Consider the following 27394-nt stretch of genomic DNA (forward strand, 5'->3'; position numbering starts at 1 on the left):
ATTCCATAAATTAATTCTTTGGTAGTTTGAATGCTATGGAATTGCATAAATTAATTTAGGTAATATTGTCATTTTTATAATATTGCCTCCATCTGTTCATGAGCAATTACTATTTCCCCAATAATTTAGATCTATATTTGTGTGAAGATTGCTTTGAAACTTTGATCAGATAATGTGTGTGTTTGTGTGTGTGTGTGTATGTGTCTTGGCAGGTAGGTTCCTCAGTATTTTATTGTGTCTGTAGTTATTTTAAATAGAATTTCCATATGTTTTTATATTATAATTATGAATATATATGTTATCTTCCCTGCTAGATTCTAACCCCATTTAAAGGTAAGGAGTATACCATTTATTTCCACACTCCATCAGTAGCTAATATAATATCTTACACATTATTAAGTTTTTCTTGAATTGACTATATGAGGAATCAGAGAAACAGATCATCAGCATCTCACTTCCATCATTCTTAAGCAAGAAAACAACATAAAATCCACCAGTCCTTTGGCCACTTTTGGTTTTTGCTCCCACTACTTTAACAGCTTCCATAAACCAGTTAAACTTTTTAAGAATTTTAACCATTTCTATGGCTTTGCTATTCAGTGGTTTTTCTTTCTCCCCTGGAGTTCCCCTTCTTTTATTCCTGTAATCTGCTGCACTCTTATCTACTAGTCAACTAATCCCTAATCTGATAATAATTTAAAATATATCTTCCCTGAAAAATTCTATTTTTTAAAAAGTGTTAATGATGCTTTGTTTTCATTATGGTAAGTTTTAGAGATCTCCCTTGTAGAAAAGAAAAAAAATAGGTAAAGAACTAAGATTCTCCACCTTTTTATGTAGAAAAAGGGAGCCATATTTCATTTATGTCTCCAGGGTGACTAACAATTTAACTACCCAGAATCCAGCTTCCTTTGATTTAAAAAATTTACACTGATATGAACATAATGGAATAGTATCATGCAAAAAAAATGTTGAACAAGAAGACTTCAGAAAAACCTGTAAAGAGCTGTACAAACTGATGTGAAGTAAAAGAAGGGGAACCAAGAGAACATTGTGTACAATAGCACCACCATGTGATCATCAACTATGGATGACAACTCTTCTCAGCAAAACAATCATCCAAGACAATCTCAAAGTATTCATGATAAAAAAAAAATAAAAGAAATGATATTGTAAATGCAGATAAAAAAATTTTTCATAGTTTTTCCTTTTGCTGTTTCTTTCACAACTGTGTGCAATATTGAAATGTATTTTGAATGTTTGCACATAGAGAACTTATATAAAATAGCTTACTGTTTTAGAAAAAAGGGAGGAGAAAAAAATTAGGAACTCAAAATTTTGTAAAAATGATACTAAAAATATCTTTACATTTCACTGGGAAAAAAACACAAAAAAAGATTACATTGTTGTCATTATGTAAATGGTTGTTTCCACTTATTTAACTTTGTATCAGTTCATACAAACCTTCAGTGAATTTCCAGTATTTATTGCTTCTCATTGCATTCCACTAAATTATCTACAGTCTGGCTTCCCACCTCATCATTCAACTAAAACCTATCTCTTTAAAGTTACCAATGATCTATTAATTCCCAAACTTTTCACTTTTCTCAATACTTCTCTTTCTTCACTTCTCAACACTGTTCATCATTATCTCTAATCCTGTCTATTTGGGATAAGACTGTCTCTGGTTTTCCTCTTATCTATCCAAGTTCTCAAAACCGAGGTATCACCCTAAATTTCTCACTCAATTCCCCATGTCTAATCTCTTTCCAATGTTAGCTGATTTTTACCTTTGTGTGTGTGTGTGTGTGTGTGTGTGTGTATACACACACATATAGAGAATGAGAAGTTTCACCTTTACAATTCAAATAATCTATAAAGTAGAAAAATATTCATAATTACTACACAAACCAAGTAAAATGCAAAGGACAGGGTCTAAAATAATGTAGAAATAAAAGTTCATGAGGAAGAAAAATGATCATTTATAATTTTATTTTTTAAGAGATGTATCCTCAGAGTTGGATTAAATGAGTTGTGTGATCTATGTATATACACACATTTATAGACATAAAAAAACCACACACACACACACACATATACATAGTTTAGCAAAAATAAAATTCCTATATAAAGGTCAGAAGTTAGTACTAATTCTATCAAATGTAGAAATGTTCTATACTGATAAAGTTAGGAACTGATTTCTTTTGAATTTAACTGAAATATCTCATTGTTCTGTAAAATCAGCAAGTTTGCAACAATTGTGTAAACACAGGCAATCTGTCCCCTTCCCCAAACTCAAATCCATGTGGAGGCATACAAGAAATAAATTCAGCATGTGGAACCCTATCCCTCTTCACCAGATCAATTGAGTGTTACAGGGAAGAGCTATCAAGGCTGACTACCAAGCTCGAAGAGGAACTGAAAGAGAAAAAAAAATAATTTCTGTTCTCTGCAACATCAGGTTGAATGCAAAGGCATAATTACCTTACTCGACTCAAAAATAAATATGGATATCGCAACGCTTTGATTGCTATTCAAAAACCCTTTCCCAAAAGGGGAATCAGACAAAGCCTGGAAGCAGCAGACATTGCTAGAGTGGATTTTTCGACTTTGAAGCTGAAAGGGGAGGTGCATATTCAGAATTGAAAGGGAACAACAAAAGGCAAAATTTTTTTCAAATGCGGCGTTCAAGTTCAAAATAAGAGGTCTGGTGTTTACACACTGGCTTGACTAGGGCATTGCACTAAGTCAGGGGCTCTAACCTGGGGAGAGCAGGCCGGAAGAAGCGGGGCGGTGGGGGGGGGGGGAGACCTTCTTTATTCTCACTAAATGAAATTTAGCATTTCCTCCAACCAATGAAAAGCATTATTCTGAAAAGGGGTCCATGGGTTCCGACAAGACCCACGATGGGGTCCAGGACAAACGCAGCCCCGCACCCCAGCCCCAGGGTCCCCCCAGTCGGATCGGGTGGGCGGGGACGAGGGAGCCAGACCGGGAGAAGGGCTGAGGCTGGGGGGCGGGGGGAGGGTCCGCAGGCGCAACAGGCCCAGAGGCCGCCCCGGCCCCACTCACAGGAAGTTCTCCAAGGTGATCCGCACGATGGAGCCCTCGATGAACCCCGACAGCGCGGTCCGTGGAGGCGGGGGCGGCAGGCTCGCCCCCCTCCCCCACGGGGTCTCTTCGCCATCCAAAGCCGTCTTCTTGGGGCGACCCAGGTCCGAGTCCGCCTTCCTCTTGCCCGCGGTCGCCATTGCCGCAGGCTCAGCCGCCCCGGCCTCGGCCTCCGGCCCCTCCAGGGCGAAGGAGGAGGAGGAAGAGGAGAAGAAGAAATAATTAAAAAAAGAGAGAGAGAGAGAGAAGAGGAGAGGAGAGGAGAGGGGGTTGAAATCTATCGGCGGCGACTCCCGCGCAGAAAAAGCGCGCGTCGGGCTCCGGGCTGCCGGCTTCCGCGCCTGCGCCCCCGCGCCCCCGCGTCTGCGCCTGCGCCCCCGCCCGGCCCCGGCCTCTTCTCCCGCGGGCGCCCCCGCCGTTGACCCCGCCTTCGGGAGGAGAACTTTCAGTTTCAACGGAAATGGATCCCTCCGTGGCCTGACGTCATACTCGGGGCTAAGGGCGGAAGAGGGGCCTAAAGGAGCCGGGGGCGGGGCCTGTGTTTCTGGTGATTGACTGGAGGGGAGTGTGGCCCGGAAAGGCTGGGGCAGGCCGAGGGGGAGGGGAGGAGGGCTCCAGCCCAGGCCCCCGATTGGAAGAATTAAAGGGGGCACACAGCCTTGGCGCCTTTGTGAGTTTCCAGGCCTGCGCCCCCGAGCTCATCCTGCCCTGTTGGTGTTGGTGTTGTTTGTTGTTGTTGTGGTTGTTGTGGTTGTTGTTGGTTGTTGTTGTTGGTTGTGGTGGTTGTTGGTTGTTGTTGGTTGGTGGTGGCGGTGGTGGTGGTGGTGGTGGTTGGTTGTTGTGGTTGGTGGTGGCGGTGGTGGTGGTGGTGGTGGTTGGTTGTTGTTGGTGGTGGCGGTGGTGGTGGTGGTGGTGGTTGGTTGTTGTGGTTGGTGGTGGTGGTGGTGGTTGGTTGTTGTGGTTGGTGGTGGTGGTGGTTGGTTGTTGTGGTTGGTGGTGGCGGTGGTGGTGGTGGTGGTTGGTTGTTGTGGTTGGTGGTGGTGGTGGTGGTTGGTTGTTGTGGTTGGTGGTGGTGGTGGTTGGTTGTTGTGGTTGGTGGTGGTGGTGGTGGCGGCGGTGGTGGCGGCGGTGGCGGCGGCGGTTGTTGTTGTTGATGACGCGGCCCCAGGTGTCACTGTGGCCAGAAGGTTGAGCTTGGAGTCAGGAAGACTCTTCGTGAGTCTCCTGCCCAGGGACACTCGATGTAGCAAGTGCCAAACCCTCTTTGCCTCACATCTTCATCTAAAATGAATTGGGGGGACTGGATAAAGCACCGGCCCTGGAGTCAGGAGGACCTGAGTTCAAATCCGAGCTCAGACCCTTAATAATGACCTAGCTGCGTGGCCTTGGGCAAGCCACTTAACCCCATTTGCTTGCAAAAGCCTAAAAAAAAAAAATAGAATAAAATAAAATGAATTGGAGAAGGAAATGTTGCATGACTCCAGTATGTGTGCCGAGAAAACCCCAAAGTGTCAGATACCACAGAACAACAATAACAAATTATGAAAGAGGAGAAGGAAGTGAAGATGTTAATGTCAGTTTCAAAAGAAAGAAAACAGCTAGACAAACAAAAATGAGAGCCAAGTAAAATGGGAAATGAGCAAACCAAATATTTAAGGCATTTTTCAATGACAAAGAACTGATAAAAAGTAACCGATGGAAAAGAATTAAAGATAACAAGAGATACTAATTTAAAAAAATTTTTTTTAATTTTTTAAAAGACTGATACAATTGTACAGGAGATAAACAATCATAAAAATTGCGTTCAAAAACTACATAGTGGCATAGTAACTGTGTGAGACTCTCCCCCACAAAGTCACAGAATCTCTCAGTGGCCCCTACCAACTCTTAAACATGAAAAATTGCTTAGTGAGTGAGATCTACATTGGCATTTCTTCACTAGGATTTACCTGTTTCACAGAAATCACAAATCAGTTTTTAAAAATCATGACCTAATTTTTTGAAATAGCTTAAGTCAGTAACCGTTTTCCCATTCTCCCAGTAAATATTCATTAAAGTGCTTACATTGAAGTTTGTTTTCTTGGGTAACAGGAGTATAGTGCCCTCAACAATAATAGAAAAGTTTAGAAGAGAGTTGGACTTGTAGAGAAAGATAATAGATTCCTACAGAATATTCAATTTAAAATGTTTAATAGACAATTAACAGTCAAATGTGAGTGACATAAATGAAGATCAAGCAAAAGACTAAGATAGAATAGTGGGTTCTGTATCTACCATGCCACAGTATTTCTCCATTTTGGTTACAGTCTTAAAATTTTATTTTATAATTATATTATGTAGTATGTATTATAAATTTAATTTAATATGTTAAAAAATAAACAAAACCTTTTTGCAGATTCCATTGTCTTTCTCTTGGGTAAATTATAATAACTTGTATTTTTTACCAGTCTCATTGTGTTTCTAGTATCAGTATATATTACATACTTAGAAGTAGAAATATGCTAAATGTGTTTGGGATAATTGGGCTAAATATGTGTACTCTGACCCCTTCTGGAGGCCACATTCTGGGCACCATACTCAAGGACATGTATAATCAGAAGTTCCTGGATGTCCCCTGTTCTTATTAGTGGAGGTTGTGTCAAAGATGACTAGCAATTGATCCAGGACTAAGTATTTTATTTTTCATCAATGAGCCTACTTGGTTTCTACTCTAGAGATATGCCTCTGTCTGCATAAGCTGATCACTTGAAATTTCATCACCATGCATATTGACTCACCTTTTGATTCTCAACATTTCAGTCTCTTCAATTTTTCTCTGACTGATGGGCTCTTCCCAAAGCCTGCCTTTATGGAAGGCTCAGAATTTTTCCATCAGTGGCTCTGTTTGATTTTTGCATTGGTATCTTTTGGTGTCCCCCTCTTCAGTTTCCTTTTGTGTATTATCTTTTCCCATTAGTTATATGATCCTTGAGGCCAGAGACTGTTTATCTTTTGTTTGAATTCCTAGAACTTAACACATACCTAGTATATGCTTAATGTTTATTGAATTTATGGAAAGATTAAAAACTTATGATCAGGTAAAGAAATTTCAGAGTTCTTGAACACAAAAGTAGAAGTAATAGCAAAACTAAGGCATGGTTTTCCTGTATCTTCCTAAGGTAGAATGTATGTTATAGGAGTTAAGGAACTGGGAAGTTGTATCTGGGAGATTATCAGCATGTATACTAGATAGAGGTAGGGCATGAGTTGGGGTGGAAAGAAGAATGTCCTAAGGGTTGGTATCAGAATATGGATTAGCTGATAAATTTGGATTACATGAAAAAGCCTTTATCAGATGTGTTTCTTCATCAGGTAGCAGTAGTTGGTCTATTCCAAACAACTAGGATCCAGGAGGCCAGAAGGAACAGTTGATATGAATAAGGTCTGACATATCCAGTAGCAAGAAGAGAGAAGATTCTAGGCTCCTGGCCTTATGGCAGCCTTCAGTGTCAGTGCTGCTGCCAACTCCTACCTCCTTGAGATAGTCAATTTTTAAATTTTCAGGTGAGCATTTATATTTTAGAATTCCACAAAATGTTATACATCATGACATGATTTATTGTTTTGTTAATTGCCTTGACTTAAAGTGATAGGGAAGTATTAAGGCTAGTTAAACTTAAAATTTTTGTGTCATGCATACATTAAGAGTGAGATGGTAAACATTTACTAGTATATTCTTGAATATTCCATCTAAATTTTCTTTTTTTGTAGGTTAACTATAACTAATTACTTTAATCAGTCCTCAAATAGCAGTATCTCTGGTTCCCACACCATTCTGGGCTTCCTAATCTGAATTCTCTCTAGCTTGTCATTATCTTTTTAAAAATGTAACATCACAAACTAAACATGATGTTCTACATAGGATGTGACCATGACAGAAAACAATGGCACTATTGTGTCTCTAGTCTTTTTTTCCTCTTCTCCAATTTATTAAAGAAGGAATCAAAGCAGTTGTGACATCAAGGATAGGAGTTCTACAACAAGGAGACCTGATGCTTAATAATGAGGAGGCTAAAGAAGAGAAGAAAGGAGGAAGAAGAGGAGGCAGAGGGTAGCAGAGATGCCAGCCTGAGTCAGGGAATGCAGTCACCCCACTCAGAGCCAGCTGTGGAGAGGGGCCAAAAGACTGGTTGCAACTGTTCTTTTAACTACTGACTGCCAGGAAGTGGGGGAGGCAGTGGCAACCAGTTCTGACATGGATACTGTCTTGATTAATGTAGTTCAAGATGCTATTAACATTTTCAATTTTAATGTAATTTTTCAGATTCATATTTAGTTTGTAGTTCACTAAAATTCCTGATCTGTTAGAATAAATCCCTTTCTCAGCTTGACTGGGAATTGGGTATGGGTGACAAAGTTGCCGTTTGGCTCTGTCCCCATTGAGATGCCATGACATGGGACTGAGAGTGCCTACATGGGGCTAGTACCTCCTCTTGCTCCAGTCCACCCAGTCTTTCCCTGCATGCTAGAGGGCTCTTTGTGTGTTGCTCCTGACCTTTCCCCAATGTCCACAGATTTCTCTATCCCTTTCCTTAAGCCAACTGGGGCTGAAAAAAATAACTCTCTGTGATTTTGTCTTGGAGTTTTGTATCAGAATTCCATCTGGTATGTTTTCTAGATCTGTTTGGAGTAATTTGGACCTTTCAGTATGGGAGCATGTTATATTGAAAAAATAGATATTTTCTGCAAGTTTTATTTAGCTGTTTTAATTTCTGTCAAAGTATTGTAATAATAATAAGAAGAAGAAGAAGAATAGTAATAGTAATGAGTTTTTCAAAACTATTCTTGGTTAAAAAAAATGACTGATTTCTTTAGAATAGTATACAACCTTCACTTTACAGTAAGTAAGAAGTCATTGACTATCTCCCCTTATGTTAACACAAGAAGGCAATGATCAGGATGTTGAAAGATTTGTCCTGCCCTCAAGATGCTTAAAGTCCAGGAAGAGAAGCAATTAATCATATAGCTTTGTAAAAAGATGATCAACTTAATAGGATGGGCCCCAGGGAAGTTTAAGATTTTGTCTACTCTTATTACACGTATTCTCTCCCTCTCCCCTTGCTATTGTAGTAGTTTTTTGATGTCCTTCAGCTTGGTGTGGTCATTACCATAATGACCTCCACCTTTATAGGTCAATAGTAAATCCCTCAGAATAAAACTGCATGTCTAACACAGATTTTTTATTTTATTTTACTCTTTTATTTTTAAGGTTTACAGTTTTTAAGGTTCATTGGTTTTGTGCCATGACATGTGGATATGGAGAGGAATTTTGAGGAGGGACAAGATCTTGATCTCCACTCACATGCTTCTTATAATGAAATAGAGCTGTAACTTTTCAAATCCCTATTCTATTCTGTACCAATGTTTTTGTTGACAGATAAGGGATTAGACAATTTTGGCTTAGAAATGGGATAGATTACTTTTTTTTTTAACAAGAAACTTGGTCAGATTTTTGAGCCTAGTCAAAGCTGGCCTTGAAATAAGGTTAGTGTATGACTTTTTCAACTCAGTTGCTCTATTTTTCAACTTTTGTTTTGTTTGAAGTTGAAATATTCTCTGGATTTTACCTCTGATTACTGAAATTCTTTCTCTCTGAGAATTTCTTCTGGTTTGGGCCTCTGGGCACCCCATCCTGGTTTTTGAAATTCTTGCTTTTGGTGAGAATTTCCTCTGGTTTAGGCTCTAGGTATCTCTTGGTTTTCCAACACTGGACATTAGGAGAGATTCGATTTGAATGCCCCACTAAGTTTGTATGGTTTTAGGAGTTGGGCCTTTGGTACCCCAGTAGGTGAGATTGTTGAAGGAGAAATCTGAGGGCTTCCCCTGACTTGAATTGTCCCCTTTCATAAGGAGGATAACATCCTCCCAGTTGTAAATTCCTTTCAATTGTTCAAACTCCATTGCTTTATGTAAATTGACAAAGTTAAGAGCAACCTCAGCCCATCCCTCTACCCCTCCTCCACTTGCTTCCTTTTAGCCTAACAAAGTCCATACCTGACCCCAGTCCCTTTTATCCCTAACTCTTCCTGGCATAGGAAGGGGGCAAGACTATCAAAGTTTGGCCCCATTCTCCTCCAGGGTAGACTCTGTTCTGGCCATTTCTTTTTTTCTTTTTTTTTTAGCAGTTTCTTTTTTTTTAATTTATTTTTTATTCTCATTTTGTACAAATGTTTCTTTTTACATTAATAAAATATACTTGTTTACAAGTAAACAAAATACCCCTCCCACCATGAATATAGATAGACTTGCTTGGGCGAAAAAGTAAGGGGAGAGAAAAAAAATTAAAATTAAAAAAAATAGTAATAATTTTAGGTATGGCCAGGTGGCACAATGGATGAAGCACCAGCCCTGGAGCCATGAGCACCTGAGTCCATATCCAGCCTCGTAAACCCAATAATCACCCAGCCATGTGACATGCAAGCCACCCGATCCCCACTGCCCTGCAAAAACCAAAAAGAAGAAAAAAAAATAAAATACTAATAGTAGGGGTGGCTGGGTGGCAGACAGAGCATTGGCCCTTGAGCCAGGAACACCTGGGTCCGAATCCGGCCCCAGACACCCAAAGATCACCCTGCTATGTGGCCCCAGGCAGGCCACCCAACCCCACTTGCCCTGCACCCTCCCCCAAATAATAACAAAAAATGTGCTTCAGTCTTTGTTCCAAACACCATCAACTCTGTCTCGTGGGTGGATCACATTCTTTATGATAAGTCCATCACAAAAGTTGCTTCCATGTTTTTCCACTGTTGCCATTGCTGATCGCAACTCCCTCCTTTCTTATTTCTCCACTACCATGTACTATATTTTCTCTCTCCTTTCACTCTGACTCTGCTGTAGGGTCGTTGAGTGGCACAGCAGACAGATCCGTGGTCCTGGGGCCAAGAAGCCCTCAGCCCCCACACCACCCCTTAGGCCCAGAATCCACCTGGCCCTATGGTCCTGGGCAGGCCATCCAATCCCAGCCCCTTAAAAGAATTAAAAAAGAAAACATGTTATATCTGACCACTGTCCCCCCATGGTCCATCCTATCCTCCTTTATTCACATCCCCACCCCTTCCCCCTGCTCCCCCCTCCTTCTTACTCCAGATGTCTATACCCCATTGAGTATATTTGCTGTTTCCTCTCCTAGCCATCTCTGATGAGAGCAAAGGATCCCTCATTCCCCCTTGCCTCCCCCCTTCCAGATCATTGCAATAGCTCATTGTAATAAAAAAAAATCTTATTATATGAAATATCTTGGACTATTCCCCCTTTCCTTTTTCTTTCTCCCATTCCATTTCCCTTTTTTTCATATTGACTCCATTTTTTACACCATATTTTATCTTCGAATTCAGCTTTCTCCTGTGCTTCAACTATAAAAGCTCCCTCTACCTGCTCTATTAACTGAGATGGTTCATATGAATATTATCAGTATCATTTTTCTATACATGCAGTTCATCCTCATTAAGTCCCTCATATTTCCCCCCTCTCCTCCAATCTCCTTGCTTCACCTGAGTCCTGTATCTGAAGATCAAACCTTCTGTTCAGCTCTGGCCATTCCAAAAGGAACCTTTGAAATTCCCCTGGTTCATTGAAAGTCCATCTTTTTCCCTGGAAGAGGACATTCAGCCTTGCTGGGTAGTTCATTCTTGGCTGCATTCTAAGCTCTCTTGCTTTCCGGTATATTGTATTCCAAGCCCTACAAGCTTCCAATGTAGTTGCTGCTAAGTCCTGTGTGATCCTGACTGCAGCTCCACGATATTTGAACTGTGTCCTTCTGGCTGCTTGTAATATTTTCTCTTTGACTTGGGAGTTCTGGAACTTGGCTATAATATTCCTAGGGGTTGGTTTTTTGGTATATCTTTCTCAGGGGGGGATCGGTGGATTCTCTCCATTTCTATTTTGCCCTCTGCTTCTAGAATATCAGGGCAATTTTCCTGTTGTAATTCTTTGAAAATGATGTCAAGGCTCTTTTCCTGGTCATGACTTTCAGGTATTCCAATAATTTTTAAATTATCTTTCCTAAGTCTGTTTTCCATATCAGTTGTTTTTTCAATAAGATATTTCACATTTTCTTCTAATTTTTCATTTTTTTGGTTTTGAAGTATTGATTCCCGATTTCTGGTAAATTCATCAATCTCCCTGAATTCTATTCTTTGTCTGAAGGATTTGTTCTCCTCAGAGAGTTTTCTTATCTCTTTTTCCATCTGGCCAAATTTGCTTTTTAAAGCATTCTTCTCCTCAATAACTTTTTGAACTGTTTTATCCATTTGACCTAAGCTAGTTTTTAGCATGCTATTTTCTTCAGCATTTTTTTTTGGATTTCCTTGACTAAGCTGCTGATTTCATTTTCATGTTTTTCCTGCACCTCTCTCCTTTCTTTTCCCAGTTTTTCTTCCAACTCCCTCATTTGATTTTCAAAGTCTTTTTGAGCTCTATCATAGCCTGAGCCCAATTTCTGTTTTTCTTGGAGTCTTTAGATGCAGGAGCTTGTGCTTCCTCATCTTCAGACTGAGTATTTTGATCCATCTTGGGCTCATTTGCAAAATATTTCTCAATGGTCTTCCTCTTGTTTCTTTGCTTGTTCATTTTCCCAGCCTTAGCCTGTTTTTTGGGGTGTTCCTGAGCTTTTGGGACACTCCCACAAGGGTCTCAGTGTGTGAGGTTCTGTCCTCCCTCCTGGTCTGTGAATGACCATAAGTGCCCCCCTCTGCCATGGGGCCGAGGTGGGGGGTCCCTGTTGTTCTACTGGGGGGCCTAGACTGGGATCAGGATCTGAATGTGGTCAGAGCCCCAGAGTCCTGTTCCAGAGGCAGAGGACAGAGCTCGGCAGTCTCTCTCTCTCTTCACTCCCCTCCCTCAGCTCAATGGGCTCATGCCCTGGGGGCTCCTGCTTACTGGCTCCGCCTGCTTCTGTTTCCGGGTCTAGGCTGCAGAAAGACCAAGCTGCTTGCTGTGTGCCCTGAGGGCTGGGCTCCAAGTGCTTGCTCTGGCAGAGGTTCCCCACTGTTCCCCCAGTTTGTGTCTGGTGCTCCCCGGGGTGCAGCTCAGGAGACTGCCCCGCTGATGTGAGCCCGGCTCCCAGTGCCCTGGAGCTGCCTCCAGGAGGCTGCAGTTCTCTGGCGGGCCACCCCTCCGGCGGGCCGCCCCTCTGACCTGGGGGGCAGAGCCTTTCTGCTCTTTTCCAGGTTACCAGTAGGAGAACTGCCTCACTGGGTCCCTTTGTGGGTTCTGTCTCTTGAAAGTTTAGTTAGAGTCCTTAGTTTATGAGTTTTTATCAGAGAGCTCCTAAGACTGGATCCCTTCATGTTGCCATCTTGGCTCTGCCCCCTGGCCATTTCTTTTTAAATTTTTTTATTTATTTAAGGTAATAGGATTAAGTGGCTTGCCCAAGGTCACACAGCTAGGCAGTTATTAAGTTTCTGAGACTGAATTTGAATTCACGTCCTCCTAACTCCAGGGCCAGTGCTCTATCTACTGCGCCACCTAGCTGTCTCTAAGTCAGCCATTTCTTATGGCTGTTTCCCTTTCCTTTCTTCTTTTCCTTCAGGCCTTCTTTCTTCAACCTTCATTTTTTCAGTCTGTCCACAAGTAGCCTTGCTGTCTCTCCAGAAAAAGTTTAATCTGGGAACTGCAGGCCTGTGATGAATTTGCTGGCTTGTGAATTAAAACATTGGGGCTTTTGCACCTACAGGGTCAGTAGCGATTTGGAGCGGGTAACTCTCTCTCTCTCTCTCTCTCTCTCTCTCGGGTTAGTGTGTATGTCTGTGTTTATTTGTTGCTCTGCTTAAAATTTATTTCTGCCATTAACTAGTACTAGAGTTTCCCTGCCAGGGAAGTGGCTTCTAGCCACCTGATATTTCACTTCTATATGAAGGGGAGGGAAAATTAGAATTTCTCTCTCAAAATTCACTATTTAAGTGCCATGGATTATTAATCCAGAAATTGTGATTTTTGAGGAGGGCAAGGTCTCTTTTTTTCCCCTAGTCCTAGGTTGAGTAAAATGGCCATTCATTTTTAAATCATTCTACACAGTTTTTTCTTATCTCTTTCACTTGGAGGTTGTCCTTTTCCTCCTCTCTCTAAGCTCAGGATTCTATAAAATAGGACTCAAAATAATAGAGAGATATTTAAGTTTTGATTATTTTAAAAGTTAAAAATTCAGGATTATTTCGTGTAAAATGTTCTGTTGAGTTGAGAGTTATATTGTGGAAATTTAGAATTTGGTAGCAAATTATATATGGAAACAAATCTGTTTTTAAATGAATCTGTATTTTAACTTTTAAAAGAAAATGTCTTATTTCCTCACCATATAAGATAGGGTAGTAAAATAAAGATGTGGTTGCTACTTGTGCAAATAATTTATCAGAATTTGACTAAAATCTGAATAGATTCTAAAAAGTTTTGTAATTTGATTTTTTAAGGTAGCAATGTATGAGTGTGTATGTATATATAAATATGTATATATATATATATATATATATATAGTATATATTAGAATTATAATTAAAAAATAAACTATGAAATCTGTCTGGGAGTGTGGAACCTAGATTTGAAATTTAGGATGTACTCATGTTTTGGGTAGATTGGATTCTAGCATCATGAAAGTGAGCACAATAACATAGAATGCTAAATTATTCATCTAAAACTATTTGTCAACATCTGGGAAAAATAAGATCCTTGGACAATTGAATTCATTTTGAGACCAGTTTAAATGAAATAAAAGTTCTAATATGTGAATAATTCCTTTTATTTGTTTGGATTGAATTGTTTTAAAAAGATTGATTTAAAATTAATAAACAACAGATTACCATCTAAGTTAAGATATCATTTTTAAGATTTCAAGACCTAGTTCCTCATTAGGCAATTTTTAATAGTATAAGTGTCTTGGCTTCAGTTAAAAACTACAGAGATAATCTTTCCCTTTACAAATCAAGTTAGTAAATCTGGTTTAGAAAAATTTCTATTTTTCAAGGTATTGAATTTACTATTTGTGAAACATTTTGTCATTAGATAAAAAGAAGCATCTAAATTATTGGTCAGTTAAAAGAGTTTTGCTGTTTTTTAATCTGAATTTGTTGCCATTTCCATAGCATAGTAAAAATTATGTTGACCTGACATTATTTATCACAAGTATAAAATTCAAATTCCTGAAGATTCTCATTGTTTGAGAATGATGAGATGATGATATGTTTGGGTAGAAGTAAAAAACTTATAAAATAAAATATGTAAAATCATTTATAAAATCAAAAAATCTGTGCTGTCTTGACTAATATTTGAGTATGAAAGCATGATTAGTGAAAAATAATAATTCATATGTTACCTTACTTAGAAATCTGATTGTTCTTATAGCATTATTGTTACATTTGAAGTTAGTAACATCTGATGAAATTTTTGAAGTCACCTAAGATGTTCTAATTGTTTAAAATGATTCTAAAAGCAATGATTTATATTAATGTCTATTTTTAAATGTGGCTAATAACTAAACATATTCTAGTGTAAAAATTTTTTTCCATCGCCTGAAAGATTATATCAGTTTTGCTGGGTAGTTGATTCTTTTTTTTTCTTTATTTTCATTCATTTGCACATGCATATTTCCAAGTTACAAAGTTTCCCTCCACCCTCGTTCCCACCCCCCCCTTCCCTCAGTTGGGAACAGTCAGGTTAGCATTTTATATACTTATTTTGTTAAACATATTTACAAATTAGTAGTTTTTGTCATGAGGAATTAGGATTAAGGGAATGAGATACATAAGAGATAATTTTTATAATATGGTTGTCCTAGCACTCTGGACTGCCAAGAGGGGTTGTTTCCATCAAGGTTGTTCATCTCATAATGTTGATATGTAGACTGGTCTCTACTCCCTTCACTCAAGTATCAGATCCTATGCTTCTCTAGAGTCTGACCATTTATTGTTTCTCGAACAATAATTTTCCATAGTATTCATGTACCAAAACTTGTTTAGTCATTCCCCTCAATTTCCAATTCTTTGCCACTACAAAAAGAGCTGCTATGAATATTTTAGAATATGTAGGACTTTTCACATATTTTACAATTTCCTCTGGATATAGTCCTAGAATTAGAATTGCTGGGTCAAAAGGTATGAATATTTTTATTGCTTTTTGGGCATAGTTTCATATTGCTTTCTAGGAAGGTTGGATCCATTCACAACTCCACCAGCAATGCATCAATGTCCCAAACCTCCCACAACCTCTCCAACATCGATCATCTTTCCTTTTTCCTCATCTGGGCTAATCTAATAGGTGGAAGATGATATCTCATCTTGTTTTGGGGATTTTTTTGCATTTCTCTAAACCATAGTGATTTGGAGCATTTTTTCATATGCTTATAAAATTTCTTCATTTGAAGACTTTCTATTCATATCCTTTGACCATTTCTCAATTGGAGAATGACTTGGAAACCTTATAAATTTGATGCAATTCTCTATTTATTTTAGAAATGAGACCTTTATCAGAACTCCCAGTTGTGAAGATTGTTTCCCAGCTTTCTGTTTTTCTTCTAATTTTGATTTTATTAGTGCAAAAACTTTTTAATTTAATATAGTCAAAATCATTCATTTTACAGTTTATAATCTGCTCTAATTCTTATTTGGTCATAAATTTATCCCTTTTCCATAGATCAGATAGATAGAATATATTTTGGTCTATTGATCTATCTATGGTGTAGCTCTTTATGTCTAGTTCTGTACCCATTTTGACCTAATTTTGGTAAAGGGTGTGAGATGTGAATCTATGCCTAGTTTTTGCCATACTATTTTCCAGTTTTCCCAATAATTTTTGTCAAATAGTGAGTTCTTATCCCAGAGGCTGATGTCTTTGGGTTTGTCAAATAGTAGAGTACTGTAGTCATTTACTGCATTTTCTTTTGGACACATCCTAATCCACTTGTAGCTGCTGATTTGTTTCTTGGGTTCAATTCTGCTTCTCGAGAAATCATGATTCAGACTCAGGAATGCAGGTTTTGGAAAGAAAGGGGAGGAAGTTACAGCATATTAAGAAAGGGATAGAAAAATTAGAAAGAGTTTTAAGTAAAGACCATGTGGATTGCTGATTAAATGTTGGCCAGGCTACCTGACTAGGGCTCCACAGGAGCCTGGAAGGTCAAAGTGCCGCCCCACCCCCTCTCTCCCAGAGTCTATGAGTGGTAACCTGGGAATGACCCAAGTCCCTCATTGGAGATATTGCCTTTTGGGGAGAGGTCTCTTTGGGGTGGTCTTCCAGGACCTGTGCTTCCTGGCTGCCCTGGAAAAGCAATGCAATCCAAGTTGAAGGTCAGGCCCTCAGGTGTAGCCTAAACTAGATGATAAGGGAAGAAAGATTCACTTTACAATGCAAACAAAAGATTTACAAAGTTTATCTACTACTGATCTCATCACCCTCTATCCCCAAGTTTCTCTGCATTACACTGATCCATTACTCTATTTCTTAACCAGTACCAGGCAGTTTTGATGACTGCTGCTTTGTAGTGTAGTTTTAGATCTGGTAGAGCTAGGCCACCTTCCTTTAATTTTTTTTTTATCAGTTCCCTTACTATTCTTGCCCTTTTGTTGCTCCAGATGAATTTTGTTACTATTTTTCCTAGCTCAGTAAAGAAGTTATTTGGTAATTTGATTGGTATGGCACTGAATAAGTACTTTAATTTAGGTAGAATTGTCATTTTTATTATATTAGCTCAACCTAACCATGAGCACTTGACATTTTTCCAATTATTTAGATCTGACTTTATTTGGATGAGGAGAACTTTATAATTATGTTCTTATAGTTTCTGGGTTTGTCTTAGAAGGTAGATTCCCAAATATTTAATGTTGTCTAGTTATTTTAAATGGAATTTCTCTTTCTATCTCTTGTTATTGGGCTTTGTTGTTCAAATACAGAAATGCTGATGATTTATGTGGGTTTATTTTATATCCTGCTACTTTGCTGAATTTGTTGTTTCAAGGAGTTTTTTTTTTGATGATTTTCTCAGGTTCTCTAGGTATACCATTATATCATCTGCAAAAAAGTAAAAGCTTTGCTTCCTCATTACCAATTCTGAGTCCTTCAATTTATTTTTCCTTCTCTTATTGCTACTGCTAGCATTTCTAATACTATATTGAATAGTAATGGTGATAATGGGCAACCTTATTTCACCCCTGAATTTATTGGAAATGTTATGAATTTATTCCCATTAAAGATAATATTTGTTGATGGTTTTAGATAGATACTATTTATTATTCTATTATCCTATTATTATTATTCTAGTGTTTTTAATAGGAATGGATAGTGTATCTTATCAAAGGATTTTTCAGCATCTATTGAAATAATCATATGATTTCTGTTTGTTTTACTATTGATATGTTTAATTATGTTGAGTGTTTTCCTAATGTTGAACCAGCCCTGCCTACCTGGTATAAATCCAACCTGATCATCCTGTGTTATCCTGGTAATAACATGCTTTAATCTCATTGCTAAATTTTTATTTAAGATTTTTGCATCAATATTCATTAGGGAGATTGATCTATAATTTTCTTTGTGTTTTGGTTCTTCCTGGTTTAGGTATTAGCATTCTGTTGGTGTCATGAAAGGAATTTGACAGAACTCTTTCTCCTATTTTTAAAAATAGTTTATGTAGACTTCTGGGGAGGAGCCAAGATGGTGGCTCAAAGCTAACAAACTCCTAGAGCCTTTCCCTACCAAAGGTAAATGAATCCTCTACTCTGACATTCAAACTACAGATACCACCAAAAAAGAGAAGATTCAAAGAAGTTCAACTGTAGACATCATGGAAGATCTTCAGTGAAGGTCTGTCTCTTTGGGGGAAAGGGGAAGAAAAGTTCAAGAGATGGGAAATTGGGGAAAGCCAGCAGGAGGCCTTTAGCCACTATGCAATCTAGGTCCTGATAACTTAATAATAACAGAGGTCTTGGCAGTTGGATAGCAAGCCAGCAGGGAGGATCCCAACTCCAAATAAAGTCTAAACCCTGAAAACACAGGGTTAGAAGACAGGACTGGGTCAGGAACAATCCTCTGGGCCTAAAGGAGGAAACAAACCTTTGCAAAGGCAAGGCCTAGACAGCACAGGAAACATCTTGGCCAATAATGAACCAGGGATCAGACCCCAGCCCCAGCAAAATAAAAGCTTGGATCTATATGCCACAAACCCCAGGATCAGAACTACAACAAAGATGAGTAAAAAAGCTCAAAGAGTATCCACTATAGAAAAATACATCACAGTTGAAGATGACAGCAATGCCAGGTCTGAAGAAGAAAGCAGCGAAAAATTACTCACAGAAGTATCAAAACAGTCTAAAAATTGAACTCAAATATAAAAGCTTATCAAAGAGCTTAAAAAAGTATTTAAAAACTAAAGAAGAGAGGAGTGAAAAATGGAAAAAAGAATGCAAAGTCATGCAAGAAAACTGAAAAACTGACCAAAGAATTCAGCACCTTTTAAAAGGAAACACATAATGTAATTGAAGAAAATAAAATCCAAAAAACTGAACAGCTAGAAACCAATGAATCTACAAGATTCATTCCCACTTGGGTTTAAAAATCTAACTTAATCTACAGGGAAGGGGGGGACTGGGAGCAGGGAAGGATAAGGGAATAAGGGACCGATAAAAGGGAAGGGAAGGTATAAGTGAATAAAACTGAAAGTTAATTTTTTAAAATTTTTTTCAGAAATATTTTATTTATTTTAAATTTTACAATTCTCTTCATAATCTCTCTTCCCTACTCTCACCCCCTCCCCACCACAGAAGGCAATCTGTTAGTCTTTATATTGTTTCCATGCTATGCATTGATCTAAGTTGAATGTGATGAGAGAGAAATCATATCCTTAAGGAAGAAACATAAAGTATAAGAAATAGCAAAATTACACAATAAGATAATTTTTTTTTCAATTAAAGGTAATACTCTTTGGTCTTTGTTCAAACTTCACAATTCTTACTCTGGATACAGATGGTATTCTCCATCACAGATACTCCCAAATTGTGCCTGATTGTTGCACTGATGGAATGAGCAAGTCCATTAAGACTGACCATCACCCCCATGTTGCTGTTAGGGTGTAAAATGTTCTTCTGGTTCTGCTCATTTTGCTGAGCATCAGTTCATGCAAATCCTTCTAGTCTTCCTTGAATTCCCATCCTTCCTGGTTTCTAATAGAATAATAGTGTTCTGTCACATACATATACCACAGTGTGTTAAGTCATTCCCCACTCTGAAGGACATTCACCTAATTTCCAATTCTTTGCCACCACAAACAGGGCTACTATGAATATTTTTATACAAGTGATATTGTTACCCTTTTTCATAATCTCTTCAGGGTAAAGATCCAATGCTGGATCAAAGGGTATGCACATTCTTATTGCCCTCCAGGCATAATTCCAAATTGCTTTCCAGCAAGGTTGGATGAGTTCACAGCTCCACCAAAAATGTATTAGTATCCCAGATTTCCCACATCCCTTCCAACATTGATCATTGTCCTTTCTGGTCATATTGGCCAGTCTGAGAGGTGTGAGGTGGTACTGCAGAGATCCTTTAATTTGCATTTAATAATTAGTGATTTAGAGCAATTTCTCATATGACTATGGACTGCTTTGATTTCCTCAGCTGTAAATTGCCTCCACATGCATATCCTTTGACCATTTGCCTATTGGGGAATGGCTTTTTTAAAAAAATTTGACTCAGTTCTCTGTATATTTTAGAAATGAGTCCTTTGTCAGAAATACTAGGTGTAAAAATTGTTTCCCAATTTACTATATTTCTTTTGATCTTGATTACAATGGTTTTGTCTGTGTAAAAGCTTTTTAATTTAATCAAAACTGTCTAGTTTATTTTAATGACATACTCCATCTCTTCCTTAGTCTCCTAGTTTGCTTATAATATTGTTTTTTATGTCTAAATTCTGTATCCATTTTGATCTTATCTTGGTATAGGGTATGAGGTGTCGGTCTAATCCAAGTTTCTGCCATAACAAATTTCCAATTTTCCCAACAGTTTTTATTGAAGAGAGAGTTTTTATCCAATTAGCTGGAATCTTTGGGTTTATCAAACAGCAGATTACTATAATCAATTCCTGCTATTGCACCTAGTCTATTCCACTGATCCACCACTATATTTCTTAGCCAATACAAGACAATTTTGATAGCTGATACTTTATAATATAATATTAGATCTTGTAGGGTTTAAGTCACCTTCTTTTGCACTTCCCCCCCCCCCCCCCCGGAAATTCTCGACTTTTTATTTCTCTATATGAATTTATTTACAATTTTTTCTAACTCATTAAAGTAATTTTTTGGAGTTTTGATTGGTAGGGCACTAAACAAGTAGTTTAATTTTGGTAGAATTGTCATTTTCATTATATTAGATCAGTCTATCCATTTACCCAGTTATTTAAATCTGATTTCATTTGTGTGAGAAGTGCTTTGTAATTGTTTTCAAAAAGTTTCTGAATCTGCCTTGGCAGGTAGATTCCCAGGTATTTTGTATTGTCTGAAGTTACTTTAAATAGGATTTCTTTCTAGCTCTTTCTGCTGCATCTTGCTAGTAAAATATATATAAATTTTGAAGATTTATGAGGGTTTATTTTATGCTCTGCGACCTTGCTCAAGTCACTAATTATTTCTTGTAGTTTTGTAGATGATCTTTTTGGATTCTCTAGGTATACCATCATGTCCTCTACAAAGAGTGAGAGTTTTGTCTCTTCCTTCCCTATTCTAATTCCTTCAATTTCTTTTTCTTCTCTTATTGCTAAAGCTAACATTTCTAATATGATATTGAATAGTCGTGGTGATAATGGGCATCCTTGTTTCACCTCTGATCTTATTGCGAATGCCTCTAGCCTATCTCTGTTGCATATAATGCTTGTTGATGGTTTCAGATAGATACTGCTTACTATTCTAAGGAACAATCCATTCCTACACTCTCTAGTGTTTTTAGTAGGAATGGGTACTGTAATTTTGTCAAAAGCTTTTTCAGCATCTATTGATATAATCATGTGATTTCTGATAGGTTTGTAATTGATATATTTAATTATACTTACAGTCTTCCTAATATTGAACCAACCCTGCATTCCTGGGATAAATCCTACTTGGTCATAATGTATTATTATCCTAGTGATAACTTGTATTCATTTTGCTAAGATTTTATTTAAGATTTTTGCATCTATACTCATCAGGGAGATTGGTCTATAATTTTCTTGCTCTGTTTTAACTCTTCCTGGTTTAGATATCAACACTATATTGGTGTCATAGTAAGAGTTAGGCAGAGTTCCATCTTCACCTATTTTTCCAAAGAGTTTATACAGAATTGGAACCAGTTGTTCCTTAAATGTTTGATAGAATTCACTTGTGAATCCATCTGGTCCTGGAGATTTTTTCTTAGGGAGTTCAATAATGGCTTGTTGAATTTCTTTTTTCTGAGATAGGGTTGTTTAAGTATTTAATTTTCTCTTCATTTAACCTGGGCAACTTATATTATTCTAAATATTCATCCATTTCACTTAGATTATCAAATTTATTGGCATAGAGTTGAGCAAAATAATTCTGAATTATTACTTTAATTTCCTCCTCATTAGGGGTGAGTACACCTTTTTCGTTTACACTAGCAATTTGGTTTTCTTCTTTCTTTTTTTAAAATCAAATTGACCAGAGGTTTATCAATTTAATGGTTTTTTCATAAAACCATTGGTTTTTATTTATTAGTTCATTAGTTTTCTTTAAATTTTATTAATTTCTCTTTTAATTTTTAGAATTTAGAATTTGATATTTAATTGGAGTTTTTTAATTTGTTCTTTCTCTGATTTTTTAGTTGCATATTCATTGATTTCCTCTTTCTCTAATTTATTCATAAAAGAATTTAAAGATATAATATATCCCCTGACAGACACCTTGAGTGTATTTCATAGATTTTGGTATGTTGTTTCCTTATTGTCATTATCTAGGATAAAATAATTAGTTCTTTCTATAATATGTTGTTTGATCCACTCATTCTTTAAAATGAGGTTATTTAGTTTCCAATTGGTTTTGGGTCTATATCTCCCTGGCCCAATATTGCATGTGATTTTTATTGCATTATGATCTGAGAAAGATGTATTCACTATTTCTGTCTTTCTGAAATTGATTATTAGGTTTTTATGCCCTAGTATATGGTCAATTTTTGTGTAAGTGCCATGTACTGCAGAAAAGAAAGTTTATTCCTTTCTATCCTCGTTCAAGTTCCTCCATAAGTCTATCATGTCTAGGTGTTTAACAATTATTTACGTCCTCAACTTCGTTCTTGTTTATTTTATGGTTGGATTTATCTAAATCTGAAAGTGGGAGATTGGGGTCTCCCACTAGTAGAATTTTGCTGTCCATGTCTTCTTTGTCTTCTTGTAACTCCATCAACTTCTCCTCTAAGAATTTGGATGCTATACCATTGGGTACATACATATTTAGTATTGAAATTACTTTATTGTCTATGGTACCTTTCAGGAGGGTATAGTTTCCTTCCTTATCTCTTTTAATGCTATCTATTTTTGAAGCTGCTTTGTCTGAAATAAGGATTGCTCCCCTGCTTTTTCAGTTCAGCTGAAGCAAAATATATTTTTCTCCAACCTTTTATCTTTACTCTGTATCTCTCTGCTTCAAACGAGTTTCTTGTAAAGCATCATATTGTAGGATTCTGTTTTTTAATCCACTCTGCTATTCACTTGCATTTTAAGGGAGAGTTCATCCCATTCACATTCAAAGTTATGATTACTAATTCTTTATTGCCCTCCATGTTATCTTCCTCTTTTTGCATTTTCCCCTTTTCTCCTTTATCCATTTCCCCCAGTATTTTGTTTCTGAATACCAACACTTTTTTGCCCTTCTATATCCAACCCCCTCCCCTTTTTTCCCCTTTCCCTTTGCTCCTTCTTCCTTCCCTTCCTTCTGTTGGTTCCCCTTCCCCCCCCTTCCCCTTTTTTAACACTTGAAAAGTAAGATAAACTTCTTAACTGAGTGTATGTATGTTTACTTTAAGCCAAATCTGATGAGAGTTAGATTCAGGCAGTTCTCACCTCCTCCCTTCTTCCCCTCTATTGCAATAGATCCTTTGTAGCTCTTAATGTAATGAGATTTACCCCTTTCAGTCTCCTCCATCCCCCCATCTCTTTACTGTCCTCCTTTTTAAGGAGGTATTGTTTTGAAATCATTCTGTCCAAGTCATAGAAAAGTCATGAGTGTCCATCACTTCTGGCTAAGTATATTCTCTCTAATAGAATTATAATTATTGAGAGTTATTAGAGTCTCTCTCCCAGGTAGAGATATAGCCAGTTTCATCTTATTCGATAGCAGGTTTTTTCTTTTTTTTTTTTACCCCCCCCCCTTTTAACCTTTTCATTTGTCTCTTGAGTCTCCTATTTGAAGTCCAAATTTTCTATTAAACTCTGGTCTTTTCATCAGGAAATGTTGGAAGTCTCCTATTTCATTAAATGTCCATCTTTTGCCCTGGAAGAGAAGGCTCAGTTTTGCCAGATAGTGAATTCTTGCCTGCATTACAAGCTCCCTTGCTTTTCAGAATATTGTATTCCAGGCCCCTTGATCCCTTATAGTTGATGCAGCCAGGTTCTGTGTAATCCTTACTGTGCTTCCTTGGTATCTAAATTGTTTCTTTCTGACTGCTTGCAGGATTTTTCTCTTTTATCTGATAGTTCTGGAATTTGGCCACAATATTCCTTGGCATTTACATTTTAGGATCCCTTTCTGTAGGGGATTGATGTATTCTTTCAATAACTATTTTGCTCTCTGGTTCCATGATATCAGGACAGTTTTCCAACACTAAATCCTGCATTATTAAGTCCAGGCTTTTATCTCTTCAATGTTTTCAGGAAGAACAATAATTCTTAGGTTATCTCTTCTCATTCTATTCTCAAGGTCAGTGGTTTTGCTGATGAGGTATTTTACATTTTCTTCTATTTTTTTCGATTTTTTTTGTTTTGTTTAACAGATTCTTTTTGTCTCATGAAGTTATTGGTTTCCACAGTCTCCATTTTTTTAGAGAAGAATTTTCTTCATTTACCTTTTACAACTCCTTTTTCAGTTGTTCAGTTCTAGTTTTGTGAGAGTTTTCCATTTGACCAATTGAGGTTTTGACAAAATTATTTTCTTTTTGCATTTGTTCAGGTGTATTTTCCAAGGATTTGTTTTCTTGTTGCAAGGGTTAATCTTCTCTTGGGTTTCTTTTCTCAAATTTTTAAATTGATTTTTAAACTCCTTCCTGAGTTCTTCAAGGAAGTCTTTATGGGCTGGAGACCAAATCATGTTTTCCTCAGAGCTTCTAGGTTTCTCTCTCAGTTAGGGTCTTTTCTTTCTAGGAATTTTATGGACCCCCCCCACCTTCTCAATGGCCTTTTTTCATTTTCCTAAGATCTGGTGTTGGGGGAGGGGCTGGTTCACAGAGGTTTGGTGTTGGGATCCCTAGAGTCTTTACTCACTGGGTTTAGTTACTCCAGGTGAGCAGGCCAGTAGTGGGTGCTAGAGGCTTTGTATACTGAGTATAATAATTTCATCCAGCCAGTAGGGGGTGCTAGAGTCTGGAACTCACCCTCCAGCTCTGCAGGTAAGTCCTAGGTCAGTCTCACAGTCAACACCTCCTCTCTCCAGTTGGTTCTCAGACTGCGGCTCCCACAGCCAACTTCTATGGCTGATTCCAGGCTAGTTCTGCTCTCAGCCTCTCACCCCATCCTGCCCTTCTGGCATAGTCTCTGCTTTCTGTGCCAGGCTCATGAACGATCCCCAAAGACAGACCTTGAGGTAGGTGTTCTTCTCCTAGCTTCTCTTTCTGGGTTTTGTCAACTGGATTTCTGTTAAGAGGTTTGTTTCATATTATAAATGAGGAAAGATCAGGAGACCTTAGCACAGGGCCTGTCTTCTCTCCACCATCTTGGCCAGAAGTCAAAGTTAAAATTTTAAAAGAAAAATCAAAGTGGAAAGTTAGTAAAATTTTGGTGAGGAGGAATAAGAGAAAAGGAATGAGATAAATATAAATGGAGAACGATAGCATGGAGGGAAATACAAAATTAGTCATCTTAACTGTAAATGTAAATGGGATGAACTGTCCCATAAACAGAATCAGATAGCAGAATGGATCAAAAACCAGAATCCTATAATATGCTGTTTACAAGAAACACATTTGAATCAGAGAGATATACACAGGGTAAAGGTAAAAGGTTGGAGCAAAATATATTATGCCTCAGTGGAAGTAAAACAATCTGGGGTAGTGATCCTAATTTCAGACAAAGTAAAAGCAAAAATCAATCTCATTAAATGAGATAAGGAAGGAAACTACATCTTCTTAAAAGGGACCATTGGAAATGAAGCTATATCATTACTAAGCATGTACGCACCTAGTGTTATAGCATCCAGATTCCTAGAGGAAAAACTGAGTGAATTACAAGGAGAAATAGACAGAAAAATTTTAATAATGTGAGACCTCAACCTCCCTCTCTCAGAACTAGATAAATCTAACAACAAAATAAACAAGAAGGAAGTTAAGGAGGTGAATGAAATCTTAGAAAACTTAGATATGAGAGACCTCTGGAGAAAACTTAATGGGAATAGAAAAGAATATACCTTTTTCTTGGCAGTACATGGCACTTTCACTGAAATTGACCATGTTCTAGGCACAAAAAACCCCTTAAAATCAAATACAGAAAGGCAGAAATAATAAATACCCACTTCTCAGACCATGATGCAATAAAAATTACATGTAATAAAGGGTCAGGGAAAGATAAACCAACAACTAATTGGAAATTAAGTATCTTTATATTAAATAATGGGTGGATAAAATAGCAAATAATAGAAATAATAATTATATCCAAGAAAATGATAATAATGAGCCATCATACCAAAATTTATGGGATTCAGCCAAGGCAGTTTTGAGGGGAAACTTTACATCTCTAAATGCCTATATGAATAAAAATAAAGAAGAGATCAATGAAATGGGAATGCAACTAAAAAAGCTAGGAAAAAGAACAAATTAAACACCCCCAATTAAATACTGAATTAGAAATTCTGAAAATCAAGGGAGAGATTAATAAAATGGAAAGCAAGAAAACTAGTGATTTCATAAATAAAACTAAGAGTTGGTTTTATGAAAAACCAGTAAAATAGACAAACTTCTGGTCAATCTGATTTAAAAAAGAGAAGATAGTCAAATTACCAGTATAAAAAATGAAAAGGGTGAACTAACCACTATTGAGGAAGTCAAAGAGATAATTTGGAACTAATAGTCTTTATGGGCTGGAGACCAAATCATGTTTTCCTCAGAGGCTTCTAGGTTTCTCTCTCAGTTAGGGTCTTTTCTTTCTAGGAATTTTATGGACCCCCCCCCCACCTTCTCAATGGCCTTTTTTCATTTTCCTAAGATCTGGTGTTGGGGGAGGGGCTGGTTCACAGAGGTTTGGTGTTGGGATCCCCTAGAGTCTTTACTCACTGGGTTTAGTTACTCCAGGTGAGCAGGCCAGTAGTGGGTGCTAGAGGCTTTGTATACTGAGTATTAATAATTTCATCCAGCCAGTAGGGGGTGCTAGAGTCTGGAAACTCACCCTCCAGCTCTGCAGGTAAGTCCTAGGTCAGTCTCACAGTCAACACCTCCTCTCTCCAGTTGGTTCTCAGACTGCGGCTCCCACAGCCAACTTCTATGGCTGATTCCAGGCTAGTTCTGCTCTCAGCCTCTCACCCCATCCTGCCCTTCTGGCATAGTCTCTGCTTTCTGTGCCAGGCTCATGAACGATCCCCAAAGACAGACCTTGAGGTAGGTGTTCTTCTCCTAGCTTCTCTTTCTGGGTTTTGTCAAACTGGATTTCTGTTAAGAGGTTTGTTTCATATTATAAATGAGGAAAGATCAGGAGACCTTAGCACAGGGCCTGTCTTCTCTCCACCATCTTGGCCAGAAGTCAAAGTTTAAAATTTTAAAAGAAAAATCAAAGTGGAAAGTTAGTAAAATTTTGGTGAGGAGGAATAAGAGAAAAGGAATGAGATAAATATAAATGGAGAACGATAGCATGGAGGGAAATACAAAATTAGTCATCTTAACTGTAAATGTAAATGGGATGAACTGTCCCATAAACAGAATCAGATAGCAGAATGGATCAAAAACCAGAATCCTATAATATGCTGTTTACAAGAAACACATTTGAATCAGAGAGATATACACAGGGTAAAGGTAAAAAGGTTGGAGCAAAATATATTATGCCTCAGTCGGAAGTAAAACAATCTGGGGTAGTGATCCTAATTTC

General features: G+C 37.8%; 1 protein-coding gene and 1 long non-coding RNA gene across 2 annotated transcripts in view; one reads left to right on the forward strand and one right to left on the reverse strand.

Moving 5' to 3' along the window:
* SMC5 (structural maintenance of chromosomes 5) overlaps nucleotides 1-3472 on the reverse strand; it is a 68567-nt gene extending 65095 nt beyond the window's left edge. Inside the window, exon 1 of the mRNA XM_074205256.1 lies at nucleotides 3073-3472. Coding sequence (XP_074061357.1) covers nucleotides 3073-3251 — 179 coding nt within the window. The 5' untranslated portion in view covers nucleotides 3252-3472. The remainder of the gene's footprint in view (nucleotides 1-3072) is intronic.
* Nucleotides 3473-3672: 200 nt separating this feature from the next.
* Nucleotides 3673-18702, forward strand: LOC141501360 (uncharacterized). The gene is made up of 3 exons (XR_012472216.1): nucleotides 3673-3781; nucleotides 6463-6654; nucleotides 17686-18702. It is a non-coding gene; the product is annotated as an uncharacterized LOC141501360 (long non-coding RNA).
* Nucleotides 18703-27394: the final 8692 nt, after the last annotated feature.

This window comes from Macrotis lagotis, chromosome X (genome assembly GCF_037893015.1).
Source record: "Macrotis lagotis isolate mMagLag1 chromosome X, bilby.v1.9.chrom.fasta, whole genome shotgun sequence".
Taxonomy (NCBI): Eukaryota; Metazoa; Chordata; class Mammalia; order Peramelemorphia; family Peramelidae; genus Macrotis; species Macrotis lagotis.